This window comes from Phyllosticta citriasiana (genome assembly GCF_038021145.1).
Source record: "Phyllosticta citriasiana strain CBS 120426 chromosome Unknown IWZ02scaffold_14, whole genome shotgun sequence".
NCBI lineage: Eukaryota > Fungi > Ascomycota > Dothideomycetes > Botryosphaeriales > Phyllostictaceae > Phyllosticta > Phyllosticta citriasiana.
The window spans coordinates 109,797-132,593 of record NW_027117291.1 but is presented as its reverse complement, the minus strand read 5'-3'; the positions used below and the strand labels follow the sequence as shown (position 1 = coordinate 132,593).

The 22,797-nt window shown below is 56.4% G+C and overlaps 6 protein-coding genes across 6 annotated transcripts; 3 read left to right on the top strand and 3 right to left on the bottom strand.

Annotated features, from left to right (window-relative positions):
• Nucleotides 1–2,647: 2,647 nt before the first annotated feature.
• On the bottom strand, nt 2,648–4,483 carry IWZ02DRAFT_493572 (major facilitator superfamily domain-containing protein; the record flags this gene model as incomplete). Its single annotated transcript, XM_066769946.1, has 6 exons — nt 2,648–2,835; nt 2,896–3,790; nt 3,836–4,024; nt 4,072–4,180; nt 4,230–4,374; nt 4,420–4,483. 6 exons carry the CDS (start codon nt 4,481–4,483, stop codon nt 2,648–2,650), a joined length of 1,590 nt encoding a protein of 529 aa, XP_066619219.1.
• A 1,776-nt stretch (nt 4,484–6,259) lies between these two features.
• IWZ02DRAFT_76488 (uncharacterized protein) lies at nt 6,260–7,743 on the top strand. The gene is made up of 3 exons (XM_066771190.1): nt 6,260–6,527; nt 6,574–6,888; nt 6,938–7,743. Exons 1-3 carry the CDS (start codon nt 6,477–6,479, stop codon nt 7,634–7,636), a joined length of 1,065 nt encoding a protein of 354 aa, XP_066619218.1. The 5' UTR covers nt 6,260–6,476; the 3' UTR covers nt 7,637–7,743.
• A 2,139-nt stretch (nt 7,744–9,882) lies between these two features.
• Nucleotides 9,883–11,784, top strand: IWZ02DRAFT_471617 (uncharacterized protein; the record flags this gene model as incomplete). Its single annotated transcript, XM_066768888.1, has 3 exons — nt 9,883–10,514; nt 10,563–11,668; nt 11,696–11,784. 3 exons carry the CDS (start codon nt 9,883–9,885, stop codon nt 11,782–11,784), a joined length of 1,827 nt encoding a protein of 608 aa, XP_066619217.1.
• A 1,207-nt stretch (nt 11,785–12,991) lies between these two features.
• On the bottom strand, nt 12,992–14,347 carry IWZ02DRAFT_493569 (Lipoic acid synthetase-like protein; the record flags this gene model as incomplete). Its single annotated transcript, XM_066769945.1, has 2 exons — nt 12,992–13,302; nt 13,372–14,347. 2 exons carry the CDS (start codon nt 14,345–14,347, stop codon nt 12,992–12,994), a joined length of 1,287 nt encoding a protein of 428 aa, XP_066619216.1.
• A 49-nt stretch (nt 14,348–14,396) lies between these two features.
• Nucleotides 14,397–18,001, bottom strand: IWZ02DRAFT_460740 (glyoxal oxidase). The gene is made up of 5 exons (XM_066768175.1): nt 17,965–18,001; nt 17,456–17,630; nt 17,234–17,407; nt 16,875–17,183; nt 14,397–16,825 (listed from the first exon to the last, which is right to left on the bottom strand). The coding sequence occupies exons 2-5, from the start codon at nt 17,599–17,601 to the stop codon at nt 14,833–14,835; spliced, it is 2,622 nt and encodes an 873-aa protein (XP_066619215.1). The 5' UTR covers nt 17,602–17,630; nt 17,965–18,001; the 3' UTR covers nt 14,397–14,832.
• A 3,158-nt stretch (nt 18,002–21,159) lies between these two features.
• IWZ02DRAFT_460736 (uncharacterized protein) lies at nt 21,160–21,902 on the top strand (the record flags this gene model as incomplete). The annotated part of the gene is made up of 1 exon (XM_066768174.1): nt 21,160–21,902. A coding segment is annotated over one exon (743 nt), but the record flags the coding sequence as incomplete, so codon positions are not given.
• Nucleotides 21,903–22,797: the final 895 nt, after the last annotated feature.

The window sequence follows — 22,797 nt, the reverse complement described above, 5'->3', positions numbered from 1 at the left end:
CACCTCGACGTTCGACGTCATTTCCTCACAGCTGTGATTGGTCTGAAAGACTGTGGCGTATGCTGGTGGTCGTATTTGATGCTTACTCGCTTCTCATATCCTGATTCTTGCAGACCACGCCCTACGCCGCACTCCGCTACGTATGAAGTTGTCCGATTCCCTGCTTCTTCCTGCCAATCAATCCACTTGCACATGGACTGCCTTGCTATCGGAACAGTTGACGCCGCACACATAGACGTTCAAAGTTGCTTTTTGTTACACGTGGTTGGTGCGAAATTCTGTGCCGTAGTCCGTACGTTGTTTCTCTCGCTTTTCGTGTCCTAATTCGTCGACTCCGACCTGCGCCGCTCTCTCCTGCGTTCAAAGTTATCCACTCCCTGCCTCTTCATGCTCATCCATTGGTTTGCACATGGATCACCCTGCTACTGAGACAATTGACGCCGCACACAAAGACGTCCGATGTTGTTTTCTTCACCCTCTTACTGGTCTCATCCTCAACTTCCCCCTGTCTCTTTCAACAAGGCTTGCCTTCCGTCAAGGTTCCCGATCCCTCATATCCGCAGCACTGTCAGGACATGGCTACGCCGCATCCTGCTACGTTCGACGATACTCAAATATGAGGCTCATTGGACGGTGCAACGGCAGATCATCGTTTGGCGGCCCCGAATCGTCGAGACAAGACCAACGCCGCTCTTCACTACGTTCAAAGCTGCGCCATTACCTCCCTAATCAGCCAAGCGACTGCAAACGGTTCCAGCCGAGATTTCAGATACCAACCGAGGCTTGTGACAGAAGTCGTAACACACAGAGCGAAATGCGGGCGAGCAAGCGGACTAGAAGCATCCGAACAGGCTGAAAGATGATCCATAACGTTTTCCAAGTCCCATTCTATCAGTGTATTCAAGGGGATCCGTCAGCTCTCACTTGTGGGCGGCATATGCACGACTCTTACGATCCAGCCTCGTACTTCGCCGCAGATCACAACCAACGCCGCACTTCACTACGTCCGAAGATGCCATCTGAAGTGTCCTATTGGTCCCAGCATCCATGTTGCCGTCCCAGGGCAGTGGACCACGACGTTCGATTTTACCGCCGTCTCTGGGCCCTCCAATCACATTTCGGACGTCTGCCGACTCTGTTGCATGAACCATCAGCCTTGTCCCACGCCGCAATTCACTACGTTCGAAGTTGCTTATCTAGGTGCTTGATTGGTACATGAGTCCCAGCTGGCGGTAACCCCCTGACCAACTCTGTCCACTGCGAAGTTTGAACTTGTCCTCGAAACTCCAATCACACGGCAGGAATGCAGTCTGTCCGTCCCCCGGGGAAAAAAAAAAAAAAAACCAAGTCGTGTCCACGCCGCAGTCCACTACGTCCGAAGTTACTTATTTGCGTCCTTGATAGGTGCATTAGCCTACGTTGCCGCCAACCCCTGACCAACGCCGCAATCCACTACGTCCGAAGTAACTTTCTCGCGTGCTTGATAGGTGCATGAGTCCACGTTGCCGCCAGCTCTAGACCAACGCCGCAGACCACGACGTTCAATCTTACTGCGGTATCTCGCTCCTCCAATCGCCCTTCACGCATCCAGCATATCCGCCCCAGAACACTTCGGCCTTGCTCCATGCCGCAGCCTACTACGTTGGAAGTTGTCAGTCCCTTTACCCAATCGGTCCCGAATCTGCACGAAGATCAAAGCCACAATACAACACACGGTGCCGCCCACAAGGCTCTCGCTTATCTAGATTTACATTGCATTTTTGGTTCATCTGGTCAAGGATGGATACCTAGGGATCGTACAGCTATCTGACCACCAGCTGTAAAACACAACTTCTGAATTCAAATGTTGAGCTGTGGAGACAAAGAACGTCATAATGGCGCAGACCATCGCAGGACTGAGCTACGCGAACGCAACCCCTGAAAGCTACACCTCCCCCTGATGCGATCTAACCCCCTTCCCTACTCCTGTTTATCACGCCCCCGCTGCATCCCTGTCGCGCATCCTCTGATCTCGCTCGCTCGCTCCCAAGCAAAGCGGCTCTCGCATGTCACTTGCGCGCTCTGCGCCGCGGCTTGCGATGTACGACGTTGGCGATGTGTGGGCGGTGATTGATTGATTGGTGGGGACGTGGAAGTGGGCGGGTGATCATGTTTACTTGCCTGTGCAGTGCCTGGGCAGGGGATGGTATTGGGATCGTTGTGTAGGATGGAATGGGGAAGTGTCGCTGTTGGACAGGTGCATGGATCAAAGACGTAATGTTGCCGTGTCTGTCTGATCGGAGGTTGTGCTGTGCAAAGGACGACGTACAGCACGGCAACCTAAGCACTTTCGGCACCCACACCGGTTCTCGGGTTTCGTTCTCGGGACACGAATCCTGGCACCTTTCGATATGGAGCGCATGACGGAAGGAAAGATGGCATTTTTTACGGCGCCGACGGCCGTCGACAATGCGGATTTCGACTGACACGTGCCAACGTCAATGCCATGAGCGGCCACACGCGGTCTCGACCCGAGAAAGTCCAGCACCAACGCACTTGCCAGCATTTCAGATTCGCGTCTTTCCAAATCAACATGACGCGCATGAGTGCAACTGCTTCGTTCGTCTAATGACGTTGCTATTTGATTTGATCATCGGCAGTGACAGGATTACAAAATGATGCGCCACTTGGCCGTCGCGTGGCGGATGCGCTCGCCGTAAAAGTAGAGCGGCACGCCCAGCAGCAGGAAGGCGACGTAGATGCCAGCTTGAGTGCCGAAACAGTCGATGTAGCCCATGTTGTCGACCCACGGCACGACGCCGTACAGGAAGCCAAACGCGACGATGTTTTTAAAGCCTAGCCCTGCCGTCAGCATCCACACGTACACCGATGAAAGATGGGAAAGAAGAGGCTTACCATTGACCAACAATAAAGCGTCCATCTGCACCGGGAAGTAGCACTCGGAAACATACGCCATGGTCGGCGCGGTAGCAGCCGTCAAGCCGACGGAAATCAAGCCGTAGCCCCAAAACAGCGCGATCCAGTGCCACGCGCGCTCGACGCCGTAACCCCATAGCAGACAGCCGACGGGCACCAGCAGAGCGGGAACGACGAGCAGCGGTAGTCGCGTCTCGGGGCGAAACACGCCGCCCGCGCGTTTGGTGCGCCACGCGCTGTAACGGTCCACGCACCAGCCGCCAACAAAGGCGCCGACGAGGTTGCCGAGCAGTCCGGGGACGTTGACGAGGCCGATTAGCGCTGGGGAGAAGGAGTAGGGCGCGGCGGAGAGGACGTAGGAGGAGAGGATGTTGATGGCGACGGTGAGGGCGAGGGATACGGCGTAGGCAAGGAATGCATAGATGATGGCAGGGTATGCGGACAGCGGGAAGGGTCGCACAAAGAGATGCAGCAAGCTGGCTTGAGGCCGGGGCGCAGAAAAGAGCTTGATCGATTGGCGGTACGTATTCTTCGGGATCTGTTCGGGCAAGTTCATTGGCGGTTGCGAGGCTCTGATCGCTGTCTTGCGCGAAACGGTCGCAGTGAGGACGTCTTCCTTGACAATCTCCTTTTCGGTGGACAAGCTGGGGCTGAGCGTGCCGGGTCCGTCGCGGTCGTAGGATGTCTCGGGAACGAAGAAGACGACGAGAAGGAAATTAATGCCGACTGCTATGGCGGCGATTCCCTTGTGCCACCGCCAGCCAATGGTCTCGGCAATGAAGCCGCAGATGAGTGGTCCGATGGTGTTGCCTCCCGAGATGCTGGCCATGTAGATGGACATTTTGGAGCTACGCTCATGGAGGAAGTAGAGGTCCTGAATGGTTAGTTTAGTTTTTTTAGGAAAGGCAAAGAGACTTACATTGACAATGGCAGCGCCGAGCGCCTCGGTCGTCGAGCCGGCAAAGGCAGCAACAATGTTTGACCAAAGCAAGCTCTTGAAGCTTTGTGCAAATGCTCCCCATATGTAGGCCACACAGAGAAGCAAAGAAGCAAACACAAAGACTGGTCGCTTGCCGAAGTAATTTGCAAGAGGAACCCAAAAGAAATTCTGGCTCAAAGTCAGCGAGAGCAATATCAAGCTCCAGGCCGACTCACAAAAACGCCCAAGACAAGGACGGGCCACTTGAGGAGATCGCTCGTCTCGTTCATCGACTTTCCGAATTCTTTGCCGAGCAAGGCAAAGGCAGGTGCCAGGCCTCCGATTCTGAAGCAGAGTCAACGAATGTTCACCTACGGCGGGAATAAAGACTGACGCATAGTTCGTAAAGAATGTAAAGGAGCACACCGCAAAGAAGCACACATGCTTTTGGACCTGAGACCACCGGAGCGGATCATTGGGGTCAATTTTGGAAGGTCGAGGAAACAGTGTGAGCTCCGTATCTTTGGTGTCGGTCGACGCTTTTATGGTCAGCTTTCGTTCGTGGAGGTCTACAGACTACTTACTTTGCTGTAGCTGGACCGTACCCTCTGTCTGGTCCAGCTCGTGCAAGGTATAAAGCTTCACCATGACGACGTCGACTCGTGAAAGTATCAAAAAGCCAGCACCAACCTTCCTGAGGCGGCAGCGAGAAGAAAAATTAACGTTCCAGAGAATCCTGCCAAAGCTGCCTCGTCGCATATATGTATGGACGCTTTCTACTGGCCATGGTGGCTTGCTGAGCTAGCGTTGTAGTAATCTGACTCCTGCGGGAGCGGTTGATGCTGGGCGGTAGCCGCGTGCCAGACTGCTCGGGTCCCCATGTCCGAGGATTTTTTTCGGCACTCGGGAGCTCTTGTTTTCGCCATTCAGACAGCGAAGTGTGCTATCGAGCAAAGTACTACTGCAGCTATTTTATCGAGTTGCAATCTCGACGAATCTTTGGCCGCGGTGGCACTCGGGAGCTGAGCTTGTGCCTTTGGACTCGGGTATGCAACGCCACGGATTTCGGGGATTGGTACGGACAGCGCCGCTTCGCCGCACCATGTACCACTCGGAGATTTTTCTCTCTTACGAAGCGATTATTGGAGAGATGAAAATTGGTCGCACATTGCTGCAGAGCTGTCCAACGTTGACGCGCAATCAGAGGTCATGGTGCTTCATGTGTGCTGCTTTTGACCGATCCGCATGGAATTTGAAAGGCGACAAAAGATCGGCTGAAGGTCCATCGTCGACTGCCATTTTTCTATTAAGACTCCAAACAATTCGTTGGTACGAAGCTGCGCTCAGGTCTCCAAATGGGAGAAAGAAGAACCGAAGCTGTGCCGAAGGTTGCGGCGGCTGACCGTGCCATTTGGTGGATGAGTCGATGGATGGTGTGAAGCTGAAGACCTTGGATGTGGTGGCAAGAAAACGCACAGAATTAATTTTTGGAAATTGGGATTTCGTTCAGAGGTGGCTTGGGTCAGTTTTGAAAAGTTGCCAAGAGCGTCGTGCGTGTCACGTGCAGGCATGGATTGCGGGGTGACGGCGATCCCTGTGCTCGGTTCACGTCAGACGCGACCGATCAACATCTCTTTCATGAACCTGACCTCGCTGACTTTGCCGCATCTCAGCCTCGCACTCACACCTCATTCCTTAACATCAGCGCTCTACAAACATCCTCACTCGCGTCATTCTACCTCCCGGCTTGTCCGCTTCACCATCGCCTCCAACCTTCATGCCGCGCGACTTTGACCGCAGTCGACCTTATCGCAGGCCAGAAAACTACCATGAAGCAGACTACTCTCGCCCCGACGAGCGCCCCATCAGACATGACCGTCTAGACTACGAAGACGGTCCGCGACCCGACTATGCCCATCACCGCCCTTCTCCCGACCACGACGGCCGCCGCCGCATCGAAAATCAGATCCGGGAGGATTACCGGGACCGCGACTCGTACAGACACAACCAAGGCTATGATTACTATCACAACCAATTCACCGAGCACTCCTATCGCGGAGAAGAACGCCGGCGGAGGTCATACTCGCGCTCCAGCTCCCCTCGACACGGCAGCAGTCGCGGAGGATACTGCAAAGACCGACGCGGATCTCAGGACTCTTACGAACAATACTCGGGTACCTTCATAGCATCATGTTGGCTGATATGAGATGTCAGGACGCAAAATGGGCTAATTTACTTGGTCTCTGAAGATCACCGCCGGCATGGCCGCAGCAACTCGCCTTCTTTAGACTACGATGGTGCGTCCCGGGGACACTCGTCAGCTCGCCAGTCGAATTATGAATCGAGATCAACCACGCCGTACCAGGTCATTAGGACTCATGGCCCACAAGCAAATGGAGACTCCACGCCAGATGGCTCCGCCACCCAATTCCTCTTGATCAAGAAGCTTGGCGAGCAAGTCGATGAGGAGGGCTTTTTCCAACTTGTTTCGAAACTTTACAAGAAGGAAGACGCCAAGGAGGCAAAAGACCCGCAACCGTCAACTGGTCTGCGTTCGACTGGTCTCAAATCTACATCCATTCCTAGGAATGCCGGTGCCAAGCATGGCAGTCTGAAGCGGATCTTTCTAGTCCGCGACAAAATGACGGGATACAGCTGCGGATTTGGATTTGCAGAGTACCACAGCAAAGAGGTAGGAGATATCATTCTGCATGAAAAGCACACGCTCACAGCCCCAGGATGCCGTGAGTGCATTTGAAAAATTTACCCACGAGAGCGGAATCTTCCCAGAAGACGTCGAGGTGACCTTTGCTCATCTTGGTATTTTTATGCCGGCGGCTGCCAACATGCGGGAAGACTTTACTCACGCCAAATCCGGCGAAGGCGACATGCGTCTCCAGTATCGGCTACCGCACTTGTATGCCAGCGAGGTGATAGTGTCGGAGAGCCCTCCGGACGAGCCAAAGGCGGTCGAGGCCGTTGAAAAGAAGGATGACGACAGAAAGGAGAAGAAGAGGAAGGCAGAAGACAGCGGCGCCAGCAAGGCATCAAAAGTATGTGATGAGTTCAGCCGCCTCGAAGTGGTAGACTGACGGTGGGCAGGCACCAAAAATCAAACTGGCAGCATTCACGGCATGGAACAAGGCTCAAGTCCAGCTAGGCCACCGCGAAAAGCCAGACGCGCGTTCGAGCGAAGAAGCCCCCGAGCAACCAGAAACACTGCCCATCTCGCCGCTAGTCGATTGGGAAAACAACGCCTGCTACCTCTGCATGCGCAATCTCAAGCCCAACACGCTTAAAGCGCACGTCGACACGTCGGAGCTGCACAAGAAGAACTCGGCAGACGCGGACAAGATTGCGGCGGGTTGGAAGAAACTCAAGGAAAAAAAACCAGACACGGTCATGCCCACCTCAAATGCCGTAGCGAACAAGCCGATCGATCGCGCCCGCCTGCGCCGCCAGCAGCAGAGCCGCATGGCCGGCACGGCCATCGCCAAAACCTCCAGTCCTCCGGCGAACCGACGCACCTCTCCGTCATCACCACCGCCAGTCACTAAGAGTCTGGGCGCCAAACTGCTTGAGAAGGCGGGGTACAGAGAAGGCGAAGGCCTCGGAGTAAGTGGGACGGGCATCACGGCGCCGATCGAGGTAGCCAAGTATGCCGAGGGGGTCGGATTGGGCGCGGTGGGGGGCAAGCTGGGGCTCGCGCATGAGGTGGCGAATCAGGGGCATCAGGAGCGGTTGGCGCATTTGGCGAGGGAGCGGTATAAGGCGTTGGAGGGGGAGGGGAGGAGGGAGTGAGGAATTTTGGGCAGAGTTTGGAGTAGAAGGGTGGCGTCGGATTGATTTGGCTTGGTTGGATGATGGAGGTGATGATTTTTGAAGGACAGAGAAGCGAGAGGATATTTTCTTGTCGTCACTGTTGTTGGCACGCGAGCAAGCAAGTAAGGAGGCGAAGAAACAAAGTTTCGACCACAAGAAACATCAACACCAGCGTTGCCAAAACAAACAAAGATGAGAAAAGGACAAAGGCAAAATGAGGCTCTCCCGTCGCACTTAATACTTAGGCCAGGCGACACGAGGAGAGGCGGGGCGAGGCGAGGCGAGGCGAGGCGAGAGAAGCAACAGATGGGAGGGGCAATGCCGCCCGGCAGAACCGGGCGTGCGGAAGGTTTTGTGTTATTGCTTTTATGCGGGAAGTGCGGGCGGGCGGGCGGACGGGCGGTTCCTTTGACAACCACCACCACCACCACCACCACCACCACCACCACAAACACGACTCGACGACGACGACGATGACGACAATGATGACGAAGAGGAGGCGTGCAAGAATCCACAAACCTACTCATCTTCTCTCTCTCCTCTGTTTGCACAGTAGATCCACGTACCCGTCAAGGTCACTTTGTTGCTTAGGAATGGATTGGTCGTGGTCAGAGAGACTGCGCACTGCCGTGGTGGAGAGTTAATTTGCCGGATAGGCAACCGGTCCTGGTTCTCGGAATTGAGGTTGAGGTTGAGGTTGAGGCAAAGTTTGATTTGCTTTCTTTCTTTTCTTTTCTTTTTTTTTTTTTTCCCTTTTTTCTTCTTCTTCTTCTTCTTCTTCTTTGCTGTCTGTTGAGAAACAACCATGGCGCTCTCTAGCCTCACTTACAGTATCGAATCGGCAGGCGGACATGGCATGGCATGGTGCAGCGCAGTAACCGACATCCAATAACATCACAGTGAAAAAATAGAAATGATGGGAACGGCTTGAGTGAGTGAGTGAGTGTGTGTGTGAGTGAGGGTGGGTAGATACATATGAAACAGGGCAGGGAGGCAGCTGGGAGACAGGGAGAAGCAGCAAGTCAATCGCAGAGCGGAGGAAGGAAGGCGCAGTGAGTGGCAGGGTTCCATCTAATGCCAAACAGGACGTGTGAGACCGGGGTAAACAAGGTTTTTCGTGTGGGGCGGGCGCAGGTTTTTTGTCGGTTGGCTGTGGGCAGGGGTGGGTAGGTGGATGGGTTGATGGGTGGATGGAGATGCATGATGGCTGACTCGCACGTGGAGGTTTGGGTGTGGAGATGGAGATGTAGATGGAGATGGAGATGATGGCGGTGCAGAGAGCAGAGAGCAGAGAGCAGAGAGCAGAGGGGCTTAGCGCAGTGAGTGGGTGGGTGGAGCCAAGGTACCTAACGCGGGGAATTTGCCGCAAGGGTCATGTCGGTCGGTCGGTCGGATGCTACGCCGATGGCTGGTGCTTAGGTTTGGTTGCCAGGTCCATGTCTCCTCTGCTGCGACATGCGAGATGCGACAACCGACCATTGCTGCGCTGCAAGATGTAAGTATTATCGCGAAGGTGCATCGCAGTAGATAAGTATGCAAAGAATCCAATGGATCGAATCAACCAATGCGACAGTCGATCGAAGGCCGAGAGCAAATGGATGCGACGAGACATTCATTGGCAAAAGACAGCAGCAGGACCTGGGACAGGACGGGACCCCCCCCCCCCCCCCCCCCCCCCCCCCCCCCAATCAACCCTCGACGGCGCCCTGATTGGTCGCGCAGCAAATGACGACGCCGGATAGCCCTCGCCCATGCGGCAGCGTCACCGTCGAGTCGAGTCAAGCGAACGAGACGTGACGGCCGACGGGACGACGCGCTCAGGGCAGGTGGTCAGGTCAGGTCAGGTCAGGTCAGGGCAGGGCAGGGCAGGGCAGCAAATGTTTGACCAGATTCTTCCTGCTCGTGCCTACATGTAAGTACTCATGTCGTTCACTTGTCTGTCAACCGTCGCCGAACCGGGATTTTGCAGGCGACAGCCCAGATCCATGCCCCTCCGCACCCCCCCACAGGTACTTTAATATATCCCGGACCACGGGCCTAGTGGTTGGCTGCACTGCACTGTACTGACTGGCTGCACTGGCTGGCTGACTGCGGCACAATACCTACCTGAACCCTCTCCTCCGTTTCTCTCCTCTGCCTCACTACCGTCGTCGACCCAGCCACCGGCACTCTTTTCGACACACTCCATCTCCCCTCCTGCCTGACCTACCTTGCGGCCCGTTGCCATGGCCAAGCCGAACCCGCCCGCCGCCGGCGACACCATGATTCCTACTGCCACTGCTGCTACTACTGCTGCTGCTGCTCCTCCTCCTCCTCCTGCCGCCGACCTGTCCCGGCACTCGAGCTTTTCCTTCCTGCGCCGCCAAAAGTCTACCGACGGCGCCAAAATGGGCAAGAGGCAACAGAAGCAACAGGCCAAGGAAGAGCTGCTGCGCCAGCAGCGCGAGCAAGAGGCGTTGGCCAAGCGACCGCCGCAGCTGCCAGAAATGACCATGCCCTCGACCACCACCGCCGTCGACACCACCTTTGGCACCTTTGGCGGATCCCCCCCCGACAACAGTAACAACCTGCGCCCCGACTCTTACCACTACGTCTCGCACAAAGCCACGTCCTTTAGTAGGCCCTTGATGGACCGCAGAAATCCTTCGGCCTCTCCCGTCGCCGTCCCTCCTCCCATTCCTCAGAGCCCCTCGTCCGCTACCCAGAACTACATTCATTCCTCCTCGCCCTACGACCCCGCTCAGCGCTCTGAAAGCATGGCCCACCGTGGCCGCTCCAGCTACGCCAGCAGCATTGCCAGCCCCGCCGTCAACAGCCCTCGTCGCGTTCGCAGGCGCAAGGACCCAACCGCCTTCAAGTGAGCTTTCCCTCGCAATCGCTTCTTCAACTGCTAATTCCCCCCCAGCGTCCTCGTCATTGGCGCCAGCGGCTGCGGCAAGACGTCGTTTGTCAACTTCCTCAAGACGTCGCTCGCCCTCCCCAAGCCCAAGCACGCCATTGGCTCGCCGCCGCCTCGCCAGCATGACCCCAACTCGCCCTTTACCTCACAATATCTGGAAACCGAAATTGACGGCGAGCGCGTCGGCCTGACGCTGTGGGACTCGCAGGGTCTGGAGCGCAGCGTCGTCGACCTGCAGCTGCGCGAAATGACGTCGTTCATCGAGAGCAAGTTTGACGAGACATTTGCCGAGGAGCAAAAGGTGGTGCGCTCGGCCGGCTTCCGCGACACGCACATCCACTGCGTCTTTTTGCTGCTCGACCCGGCCCGCCTCGACACCAACATTGCACACGCCCGCGGAACCCCGGGCAGCTTCGTCGACAAGTACGCCGTCCGCCCGAATCTGGTTGGCTCGCTCGACGAGGATCTCGATCTGCAGGTTCTGCGCGGCCTGCAGGGAAAGACCATCGTCATCCCTGTCGTCAGCAAGGCCGACAGCATCACCACGGCCCACATGGCGTACCTGAAGCGATCCGTGTGGGACAGTTTGAAGAAGGCAAAGCTCGACCTGCTCGAGGCGCTGGATCTCGACGACGAGTCGGACCTCGACCCGGGCCTTGATGATGACACGAGTACTGGATACGCCCAGTCGGACGACGATGTCGACCAGTCGGACATGATGAACAAGCTCGTCGACCGCTCCGATTCCGATTCGCAGCGCTCGTCGACGTCGGCATCTTCGCCGCCCCCACAGTCGCCCGTCGTCTCCAAGGCCGTCAAGCAAGGCCGCAGCCTGTCAGCCCATCTCCCGGCCGTGGCGCCGCAAGACGACGAGATTCCCTACCTGCCGCTGTCCGTCATCTCCCCCGACATGTACGAGCCCGAAGTCGTTGGTCGGCGCTTTCCCTGGGGCTTTGCCGACCCAAACAACAACACGCACTGCGACTTTTTGCGGCTCAAGGAGAGCGTCTTTTCCGAATGGCGCGGCGAGCTTCGCGAAGCTGCCCGCGAGAGGTGGTATGAAGGATGGCGCACCAACCGCCTCAAACGCCTGGGAGGCGGCGACCTCGGTGGTGCGGGCACGCCGCGGCGCAGGGCAGACTACGCCAGCTCCCCGGGACCGCAGGGCACGCCGCGCAACAATGGCAATGGCAGCGCGACGGCGTACAAGAGCGTTTCGACGTATTGAGTGGAGATGGATGGAGTGGTTATGAAGCAAGTTCGTCTTGTTCCAGCCGCGGTTTCTTGGGGTTCGTTTGATCGTCGCTGCATGAGACGGCTGGGATCAGCTGGACCCCGGGCTGTGCGTCGGACGTTTTTCCGATCCGAGATGATCACTACCACCACCACTCGACCACAACACTGCTTCTGACTTGGAGAGATGAGAGGAGGAAAAATCGGTCATGGATTCGGATTGATTGCGATGGATATGGATGCATTACTCGGTGAGTATGCGAAAGAAGGTATTTTGTTTGCCATGGTTTGGTTTCGTCTGGGTTGCCTTCTTTTTCTGATCGACTACCTACCTTACGTTCTTACCTTCTAGCGGCTGCCATGAGCCGTAGTCGCACCTTTTTTTGATACACCATTTTTTCACTCTTTCTGGCACGCACGCTGTTTGATTGACAGGGTTGTGTTTGTCTTTTTCATCGTTTTTGGTTTTGTCTATGGGCTTTGTCTCTGTCGTCGATGATACTCTTTCATGATGATGGTAGCAGTGTTGAGCACTCTATGGTTGTGGCTGCTGTTCTTTTTTTCATCTTGATGTTGTTTGTTCTTCAACCTTGGCATGGTAGTTATCGTTTGTTTCGATTGTCTACCAGGCCGGGGAGTAGGATTGAGGAAGAAGGGAAGAGAGTGTGGAAGCAGGTGGATGTGCGGTTGGAACGGAACGGGAGAAGGATATACCTCGAGTAGCAGTAGTAGAAGACACTGAGTACCAGTCGATCGGGACGTAGCTGTGGTAGGAGTAGGAAGTAGGCAGTAAGAAGCAGGAAGTAGGGATCTAGAATGTGTATGAGATTCTTTTCTATCCATGAACATATCTTTCCCAAGTTTACCAACCATGCTCCCATCACTCTTTTGCCAATTCAAATGTGCGGCTGTCGCACTTTCAATATGGCCTATTTGCGCTGGTATGTGGATTGATCCTCTTCTTCCGTCTATGTTTCAAGTCAAGATATCGCTATGAGTGTGTGTGTGTGTGTGTGTGTAGCAATAGCTGCGGCAGTCCAGGCCGATAGCCAACGGGGAGGAGAAAGTGTTGAAGGGAGGAAAATGCAGAGATAGAAACCCGCACAGCAAAAACGCCCATCACGACCGCCGCCTGCTCACTCACTCACTCACTCACTCACTCACTCACTCACTCTTTCACTCACTCTTTCACTTGCCCCTCCTCATTTCGCCTCCATCTTCCCCCCGACACTGACCTCGCCCACCTCGCCCACCTCTCCCACGCCCACTCCCTCCAACCCCGTCCTCTCCCTCACTCGCTTCTTCAGCACGTTCTCGATGAAGGCCTCGCCCGCCTTGTACGACGAGCGCACGAGCGGGCCGGAGGCGCAGTAGAGGAAGCCCATGTCGAGGGCGCGCTGGCGCCACGTTTCGAAGGCGGCGGGCGTCACGTATTCGGCGACTTTCATGTGGCGTTTTGTCGGGCGCATGTATTGGCCGAAGGTTATCACGTCGCAGGATATGTTGCGGAGGTCTGGCCGAGGGGGGGGGGGAGGGTTTGTTAGTGGGGATACGGGGGGAAGGGAAGGGAAAGGTGACGTACCTCTCAACGCAGCCCACATCTGCTCCTCGGTCTCGCCCAGCCCCAGCATCATGCTCGTCTTGGTGATGACGTCGGGGTTGGCCTGCTTCGCGCGCTCGAGCACGCGCAAGCTCTGGCGGAACCCCGCGCGGCGGTCGCGCACAAACGGCGTCAGCGGCTCGACCGTCTCGACATTGTGCGCGTACACGTCGAGCCCGGAGCGCGCCACCAAGCCCACCATGTCCAGGTCGCCGCCGTAGTCACCCGTCAGCGCCTCGACCAGCATCGTCGGCGCCTTGGCCTTGATCTTGGATATCGTTTCGGCGAAGTGCCGCGCGCCGCCGTCGGCCAGGTCGTCGCGGTCCACGCTCGTCAGCACGACGTAGCCCAGTCCCCAGCGCCGCAGCGCTTCGGCCGTGTTCTCCGGCTCGTGCGGGTCCAGCGGCGGCGGCCGGTTCGACGTCTTGACGCTGCAGAAGCGGCAGCCGCGCGTGCACGTGTCGCCCATGAGCATGATGGTGGCGGTCGCGGCGCTCTTGTTGCCGCCGCCCCAGCAGTCGCTGATGTTTGGGCAGCGCGCCTCCTCGCACACCGTGTGCAGGTTCAAGCCCCTCAGGTCGTTCTTGATGCGCTTGAAGTTGTCGCTCACGGGGATCGGCGTCTTGAGCCACGACGGCAGCCGCGTGATTTTTTTCTTCTTGCCCTCCGGCCCCACCATGGCGGTGCGCAGCTCCAGCATCTCGTCCGTTGTCAGCGGCGCCTCTTCCGCGCTGCCCCCCGATACGAAGTCCGAGAAGGACGGCCCCGCGTTCAGCTTGTCGTGGAATGCGGTCCGTGGCCGGGGTTTTGACGCGGCGGACGACGATGAGGCTGCGGGAGGCTCAGTGACGGCGGTGGCGAGGCCGCGGGCGTGGTGCCATTTTGCGGGGGCGCGCGAGGAGGAGAGGGCGGACGCAGGAAGCCGGAGGCATTGGGAGCGCGGTATCGAGGAGGCCATTGTTGCAAGATGGCGAGCGGTGGTGAGGGGAGGGGCGTGGAGTTGGGTAATAATGAGCATTCTCAATCGCATCAGTTGGGGACCGTATTTCTTGGCATGCCATCTCTTATCTTATCCATCGCGGCTGGCGGCCTGCCATCTGCCCGATTTCGGTTCCGGGCGGCTCGACGACGACACCTCGTCAACAGCCGTCAGACGATTTCGTCGCCTTGCAACTGGCCAGCTACATCGTGTCTGTCCATCCAGTCACAGTCGTTTGATTGCTTATGCCGTCGATAATTTCGTTCAATTCGCCCCTCCAATATTCATGCTAATTCGTCGGCTGCCTCACTGCCTCAAGCCCAATTAACCCTTTTGGTCAAAGTATGTAGAGGGAAGAAAGAAGAAGACAAAAGGTAAACTGTTCAGAGGAAAGAAGGCAAGAGAGAAAGAAAGAGAAAGTGTCGCTCGTCTGCAACCGCCGTCCAAAATTAACATTATCGTCATCACGACACCAACACCGTCTCGCCAATGCCCGGCACTCCGTCCACCACCACGTACACGACATACGGGCCCGGCGGCGCCAGGTTCAAGCTGGGCGGCCCGCTCACCGTCAGGACTTGACTCGTCTTGCCAGCCTGCCAGCCCGTGTAGTCGAGGTACAGCATGCGCGCGCCCATGTGCACGCTATGCGTCACGAAGCCGCCGTGGTACAGGGCGATCTTGACCTGCTTCGCGCCGGCAGGCGCCTCAAAGTTGATCTGGAAAGTCGACGTCGATGACGCCTTGACACTGAGCGTCGATAGCGAAATCTTGCGCGGCCGCAGGGTCGTATTGTTGCCCACCAGGTACGGCGGCGTGTAAATCTCCACCCGGAACTCCGTGTCGTAAGGGAACGCCGTGTTGTTGTTGAGCGAAAGGACGGGCTGCTCCACCGGGTTGGATCCGGTTACCATGACCGTGCCGTCGAGCAGCAGCAGCGCGACCGAGTGGTACAGGCGCGGAATTGTTGACGTGCCGGCCGTCGTGAAGCGCTTGCCGAGCGGCTGTGCCGGGTCGTACAGCAGGGCGTCGAATGTCGGGAAGTTTGCGACACCGAAACCCTGCGCGCCACGGTTGGCGCCGTTGAGCCAGAGGACCGTGCCGTCGGGGAGGAGCGTTCCCTCGACCATGCCGCGGCCCTGGGGCATCGAGTCCATTTCCCAGGTCGGGTTCGACGACATGGGCGCGATGCGGCCGCACGAGGCCTCTGTCGGCGAAGTAATGTCTTGGTAGGCGCCACCACCGCAAATCACAACATCCGAGGTCCAGTTGTTGGCCGAGGTCAGGGGCAGCATGACAGAGCCGCCAGTGTTGGGGTAGGTGCGGTACTCGCCCGGCATGTCGGGATAAGACTTGGTCGACTTGTTGCCGGCAATGCTGAAGAGCTCCGAAGACTTGGACACAAAGACGTATAGCGAGCCGTCCTTCATGAGGTGCATGAATGGGTACATGTAATACGGCTGGTTCTTGACGAGAATCTCCATGGGTCGGTTGATGCCGTCAGAAACACCCTGTGCATTCAAGAGCTCCCAGGTCGGGTTGTTGTTGGTCATGTTGGAGGGGTCCAGGCCGTTGAGCGATCCAGAAGCAACAAAGATGGAGCCGTCTGCAAGTGTCTGGACGGACGGATACCAGCGCTTGCTCGCCAGCTTGTTGCCAGGCTCACTCCAGTTCTGCCCGTCGAGATCGGTGCCGTTGACGTCGCGCTTGAGGTACCTGATGCCGTTGAAGCCATCAGTCACGGTGGGATCAATAAAGTCGAGAGGTCCATTTCCTCCAAGAGCAAGGAAAGTTCCATCCGCAAGGTAAGCGCCACCAGCGCAGAACGCATTCGTCTTGTAAGACAGGGGAACATAGGTGTTGAACTCCGGGTCATACTCGACAGAGTAGGCATACTGTCCATTGCCCAGCTTGATCTGAGTGTAGTTTTCGACCTTGTCCAGGAACGCAACCTTGCCGTTGGGGAGCAGACCAGCGTGCATGACGGGAACACCCGAGTCGCCGACAACTTCAAAGTTTCCGGGGGTGGGGGCTGGCGGAGCTGGGCTCGGCCCAGGAGCTGCAACTACTGGCGCATTAAGGCAGGGTCCGGACTGGCAGCCAGAGCCGCAGTGCGACGTCGTGTTTCCGCAGTAGCCGTACATGGAACAACAGCCTCCTGCAGCCCAGTTGCCACAAATGGTGCCTCCATAGGTTGCGCCACAGCTGCCGTCGGTCGTTACTTTTCCAGTGGCCGTAGGAGCCGCACTGCTTCTAGAAGTACCGAGCAGTGGTTCTTGAGTGCTAGAGCTCTGGGTCGAGCTGACCGGCTTGGAAACGGGAGACTTTGTCGAGGCGGATCCAGATATCGAAGACGGTTTTGCTGCGGAAGTCGAGGAAGGCTTTGATCCAGCGCCCGAGCAGCCACTCTGGCAGCCGTTGGCAACAAGACAGTGACCTTCAGTGTTTCCGCAGTAACTGCAAATGGTAAGTGACTGAGACATGGACAACTTCAAAGCAAACCTACCCATATTGAGAGCAGCATCCACCGTATGCGCCATTTGCATCACAGGGCGCACCGCCAAAGTCTTTTCCACAGCGACCATCGGAACGAGCCGCGGTTGAAGTACCAGACGGAGCAGCCGCTGAACTTGCAGAAGTTCCAACGGCAACACGGACCGAGCTGGTCGAACTGGTCGCAGCCGGCTTAGAGGGAGCAGCGCTGGTCGCGGCAGCGCTGGACACGGCACTTGATGTAGCACCACCAGTGCAGCCACTTAGACAGCCATTCGAAGCCAAGCAATGAGCGTCAGTGTTTCCGCAATACCCATATTTACTGTCACGACGTTAGCAACTTGTTGATCACATTGCCAGTCTAGTGCTTACCTGCAGCAACCCCCAAATTGTCCCTTGGGGTCACAAGTAGCTCCTCCGAAAGACGATCCGCATCGGCCATCAGTACGAGGAGCCGTGCCGCGTTCTGCTAGAAGAGAGTCGCCAGCAGCATGGCGGGTGGACGAACCGTAATGGGAATCCCTGGTCGACAAGTCGGGAACGCATCTGAAGGCGTCAGTCAATCGAATGCGTGTAATCAATTCTCACACTCACACGTCGCCCTCGGCGCAGCGCTGGCCCTCGAGACAGCGAGAGGGTCCAACAGACGAAAAGTCGCACGTGGGCTGGACCCAATGGAAGACGATGTTTGCGTGGGCCGTGGCGACGCACAGGCCGAGCGAAAAGATGGCCGCCTTCATGGCCGACGGAAGGCTGGTTTGCGATTAATCTGAGGCAGGAAAGGACAGGTGAGTAAAGAACTGATTAGGGATTAGGTAGGTCTGCAATGAAGCATGCCACGCGGAGAGGCGCAAAGGTATAAAAAGGAGGTGGGCGACAACGAGGGAGAAGAAAGCGTCAACCTAGGCTGGGAGAGGAGAGAATTGATAGGGAGGGCAAACGGAGCGAATCGAATGACGCGCAGAAAGAAGGAACATGAGTTCTTCTGTTTGACGCGCCGGACGCTGGCTCGCATGCAGGTGCCACCATCTGCATGCACCACATGCGCATGACAGCGGCAAGAACACTGCTTGGTTGCACCAATCTTGCGGCCAGAAACGTACCTGTCGTTGACGACGATGATGATGATGATGATGATGATGCTTCTCGGGTGAGATGAAAGAGGCAAGCAAGGAAGTGGGACGATGGTGGTTTGGAAGGAGGGACTCGCAATCAATCGACGGTGATACCAGCAAAAGGACGACCGCAAGGAGTGACGTGGGCCAGTTGATGATCAACGAGAGGCGGCGCGCAAAAGGCAAGGTGAACGGCGAGGAAAACAAAGTCACAGAGTTACAGACGCATGGTGGTGAGCGAGCGAGCGAGCGAGCGAGCGAGTGGGGCAAGGCTGAAGGCGCGTCTCGGCGATGCGGTATATAAGGGGCCCTAGTGCATGCAAGCCACAGGCCTGGTGGTGGTTAGCATGGCAGCGCCATGTAGCAGCCCTAGCGGCCAACGGTGTGTGTGTGTGTGTGTGTGTTTATGTGGGTTTGTTCGTGTGTAGTCGCGCGTCTTGTCAAAATTTCCATGTCGCTGCTACTGGCTGGCTGGGGGCTATTTTGGGCCACACGATGGCGGCCGGCCAGGCCAGGCCTAAACGGGCATCTGGTCGAGCCGTAGGCCAGATGCGGGCGGCGTTTTTTTCTATGAGGCCAAGCCACGCGCCTCGAAGCTTATGAGCGCGTTGTTCAGGGGCTAATTTAGGTCGGGTTAGGAAGAGGGTGAATTGGTCCGCTAAGTCTTGTTTCTGCTGCTCTGTTGGATCAAGTTTTGACAGTCAACAAACACCCACCCAGTTCTTTTCTCCAACATCCCGCAGCGATTTACGCGCGGGACCTGGGGCCAAGCGGCGCAAGCAATGAGGCTGTTTAATGCTTATCCTCTTGTGTTTGGTTACGCAGCCGAGCGAAGCTGGATCCAAGCGAGTCCAACCAACCACGACAACCCGTGAAGCGCCAGGCCAACCTCTCGTCGCTCTTCGCCGACGACTGCCAGCTCACCACCGCCACATGCTACCTCAGCGTCCTCGCATCTCGACTCTGGGACCTGAAAAAGTAGCGTCACGTCAGGCTAGCCTTTCCAGGCTTCCCCATCTCCCATCCACCAGTCACTATTCTTGAAAGGCCGTCGACTCTGGCACCCAAAAGGCCCCGGCCCGGCCTAACAGGAGCCACTGCTACGTGCGTTCGACGCGCCCCTGCGCCGGCCGCCCGGCTTCTGCCTTGAGCTACAACTTCGTACCTGCGGCCCTCTCCGCCTCTGTCTGTTTGTCCGTCCCTGCACGCGCCCGCCGGATGGACGGGCAGACGGACGTAGCCGCTGTATCTGATCTCACTGCGCATCTCATCCCGGACTGCTCATCATCGCATTCGCCTCGCCTCCGTCTACCACGGCAGCAGGGCGCGGAGAAGGGCCATCAGTTTTCCGTACCTGGTTCCAAAGTGGTAGAGTGGCCGCGATCCAGACTGCTGATTTGGAGCCTCCTCGTGTCAACCGCGGCGAACGACAAACTGCTGCTGCGACGCCAAATCCTTCCCCAGAGACTCGTTCACAGTGTCGACCCTGTACTTACGTCCTCGGGCTTCGTCCATGTGCGATCGTCATGCTGCACCTAGGTACCTACATAGCCACTCAGTCACCCTACTAGTCGTTCGGCCGGCCGGCCATCCGGCACTTGCGGCGCCTCCTCCGGCCTCATCCCCTTTCCAGAAGTAGGAATCAGGGTGCAAAAGAGACGGTTGCTCGCTTGCCCCTCTTGACAACACGGCGACTCCATCGCGTCTATGTGCACCGCACCGTACCCACCTCCACCGCTCGTGTCCGCTTTTAGCACCAGACCCTCACTCATCCCTGCCGCCGATCACACATCCGCAGCTTAGACGAACGGCGCAGGAACTGCGAAGACACGGTACCAGCCAGCAGCGCTTTACCGGAACGCACTGAACCGCTCGCTTCGACCCGCGTGGCAGATGGGCAAGTTGCTCGCTCGGTTGTTTCGTTAGTTGGCAGTTGGTTGAGTACGGTACCTGACGTACGGGAGACGGGGAACGGGGGACCGCCGACGCCGTTCTTCCGCTCGTTCGTTGGCTAGTGACCGGAACACACGGCATCCTCCTGCCCTGCCCGTCAGATGTGGCTCCCTCTCGCTTCGGTTCGGGCACGTCGCTTGCTTGCTTGCTTGCGCTTCCTTCCGCGGGTCAGAGCTAGACCGACACGGCGCGGTGGGGGCTGAGGGAGGGGAAAACGTGAATGACCGACAAACCGACTCCATCATGCGTGCGTGTTTTCGGATACGACGCTGCGATGGAAGATGGGCCGATGGCGTCGGCGTCGGCGGCGCTGTCATGACAGCGGGAAAAGACATCAATGTGTTTGCAAGTATTGCAGCATGCACGCACTCATTTCGCATGGCAGGATCCCACAACCAACCTCCTCCACCCCCTCTTTCACCCTCCTTGTCTGTGGCGAGAAGAAAGCGGAAAAAGAAACATTCATGGTTGCAGCGCAGGTGGCAGGCAGGCAGCCTGTCTGTCTGTCGTACGGTTTCGCATTGATGGACAGCCTGGAGCGATCCAAAGATGAGGCTGAGTGGATGAACTGTCCTACTTTTCGCTTTTAGCCTCAACTGATGGCTCAGATGCCGTCGCTGAAACTCGGTAGGTAGGTTTCTTCCTCGTCTTTCCCACCCACGGTCATCATCATTCGAAGAGACACATTACCGTCACGAAGACGGAGTGACGTCGACACTCGTTTCTCGCAGCCGGACTGGATAAGAGGAGGACAAGAAGAAGCGGTTAATGCACTCCCCGCGGGGTGCGGACAGTCGCTACCTTCTTTCTCTTCAAGGCCACCGCAGTACAACTCAGATGGTGCCATTTGCTAAACACTAGTGATGCCACGGCGCCTGGTTTGAGTTGCCTAAGCCATGGACGACGGAGACGCGTCTCCTGTTTATAATCTCAAAAGAGAGGGCTGGCGAGGTCATGTGGGTATTCGACGCTCATGACACTCATGACACTCGTGACGCTCGCGATTTGGCGATCCGGCGAGTATAAAATCTTCTACTTCCAGACCTCGTTGCTTCGACACTGCAGCGCCTCCAGCACTCCGCGCCCTCTCTCAAAGACAAGGGTACAGGAACTACTGGGAACTGTGTTGGTCTACTCCTTATCGTCAATAACACTGCGCTTTGTCCTGTTTCTTTTGCGAACCATTTTCCGGACTCCTCGTCTCCTTTGCTTTCCTATTCCTTGGGTACCATGACTTCAACTCCACTGTTGCCTACTGCAGCTCTCTATCATCTACCCATCATGATGCGAAACAGCACCTCGCACAAACGCTACTTTTGCCACGCTAATACCCGCCAAGGACAAGAGAGACAAAAGCAAGGAACGCACCAAACAACAGCCAGTCCACCTTCTGCCAAAGCTCACCTGGAAGTCCAGATTGGGGCGAGACTGTTCACGGCCCAGGCGATGCAAAACTTGATGCTGCTGGAGTCTGGGGGCACGAAGTCGCGGCTTTCATACGCGCGAGTTGGAGGGAAACTTAGGGGATATGACATAGGGTGCGAAGTCAGTGCACATGGTGTTTGTGATGCTTGTGACGCTCGTGACGCCTGTGTTGCCTCTGATACAGCGGCGCGATGGGTAAAAAATCTACTTCTCTCTCCTGCTTTGTTCTTTGACATCTGCAGTCCTCCGTATCCTCTCTCAGCAAAAACATCGAACACGTCATGTACTGGAAGTTTGTTTTTTCCAGAACCTCCCCTACCGCGCCTCATTTGTTTGCCCATCCAATCCACACAAATGCGCAGACAAGCGCTCGAATCCTCCAGCACCTTCTTCCACCGTCACCACCGTCACCACCCCCACCACCATTACCATTACCATCACCATCACCATTACCATCTCACAACACCGCATCTCTCCATCATCACCCCCTCCCCCTCTACATCGCAAACCTCCGCATCTGCACCTCCCCATATCCATCTCCGCCACCCTCCCTCCCCTCCCACCCAAACCATCCCAGTTCGTTCACCGTAACGTAAGTAACAGCCCTACCATATTGGCGTTGTTGTACACTTCTCTTCGAAGTCTGGGGAAGCGTAGTCAGCTGGTAGAGATTCTGTCTCAGCGTCAGTAGTGAGATTTATGCTTAGTGGATGGGCTGACTGGCTGTGCATGGTCGGTTGGTCATCAGGCTATGGATGTGCGTGTGCATGTGTATGTGCATGTGCGGCGGTGGTGGCGGTCGTGTGATGGGTGGAGGTGAGGGGAGGTGAGGTGGTAGTGGTTAGTTAGGGTTAGAATGCTTCTCATTGTGGTGTGGGGCTGTTACTGCTTAATTGAGCTTAGACTACTCCTTATCCGTGGCGTGGGGCTGTTTTAAATATGTTGGGGGATTTAGTGAAGATAGGAAACTTGTAGAAGAGGGAAAATGTACGAAAATGCTGTTCATCATCTCTATTAATCATCGATACACTTCATCATTCACCCTTAACGACATTACTAAAACATCCACTTTACTGTCAGTTAAAGAGATAACTAAATAAGCACGCCCCAGAACCGAAACGTGAAATCTTAAAATTGATAGCGGCTCTGCATGCATCTAGCCAAAGTAGATCAGTTAATGTAGAACATCTCCTGACTTAAATGCGCTATGGACGTTGAACTAATTACGTCTGCCAGCTCGACTTCCGATATTTTTATACCGCCATAATCGCGCTTCTCCCCTTTCGGTCAACGCGCGCGCGTCAGGCCGTGCATGCGGGTGTGAAATCTCGCCTCACCTTCTAATTTTTATATCATCCTGCATGCTGTTTACGCTGCAGTGCTCAGCGAGAAGTCGAATAAAAGACGCTGAGTGACTGGCTCCGCGATCCACCAACACGGCCA

What these genes read in the sequence shown, in the direction of transcription:
- IWZ02DRAFT_460740 (XM_066768175.1), bottom strand. Translation starts at nt 17,601, where the DNA reads ATGAAGGCGGCCATCTTTTCGCTCGGCCTGTGCGTCGCCACGGCCCAC. An exon ending in CGCTGCGCCGAGGGCGACGT is followed by an intron (nt 17,408 to 17,455) that starts GTGAGTGTGAGA and finishes TGACGCCTTCAG; the next exon opens with ATGCGTTCCCGACTTGTCGA. An exon ending in CAATTTGGGGGTTGCTGCAG is followed by an intron (nt 17,184 to 17,233) that starts GTAAGCACTAGA and finishes ACGTCGTGACAG; the next exon opens with TAAATATGGGTATTGCGGAA.
- IWZ02DRAFT_76488 (XM_066771190.1), top strand. Translation starts at nt 6,477, where the DNA reads ATGACGGGATACAGCTGCGGATTTGGATTTGCAGAGTACCACAGCAAA. An exon ending in CAGAGTACCACAGCAAAGAG is followed by an intron (nt 6,528 to 6,573) that starts GTAGGAGATATC and finishes TCACAGCCCCAG; the next exon opens with GATGCCGTGAGTGCATTTGA. An exon ending in GCGCCAGCAAGGCATCAAAA is followed by an intron (nt 6,889 to 6,937) that starts GTATGTGATGAG and finishes GACGGTGGGCAG; the next exon opens with GCACCAAAAATCAAACTGGC.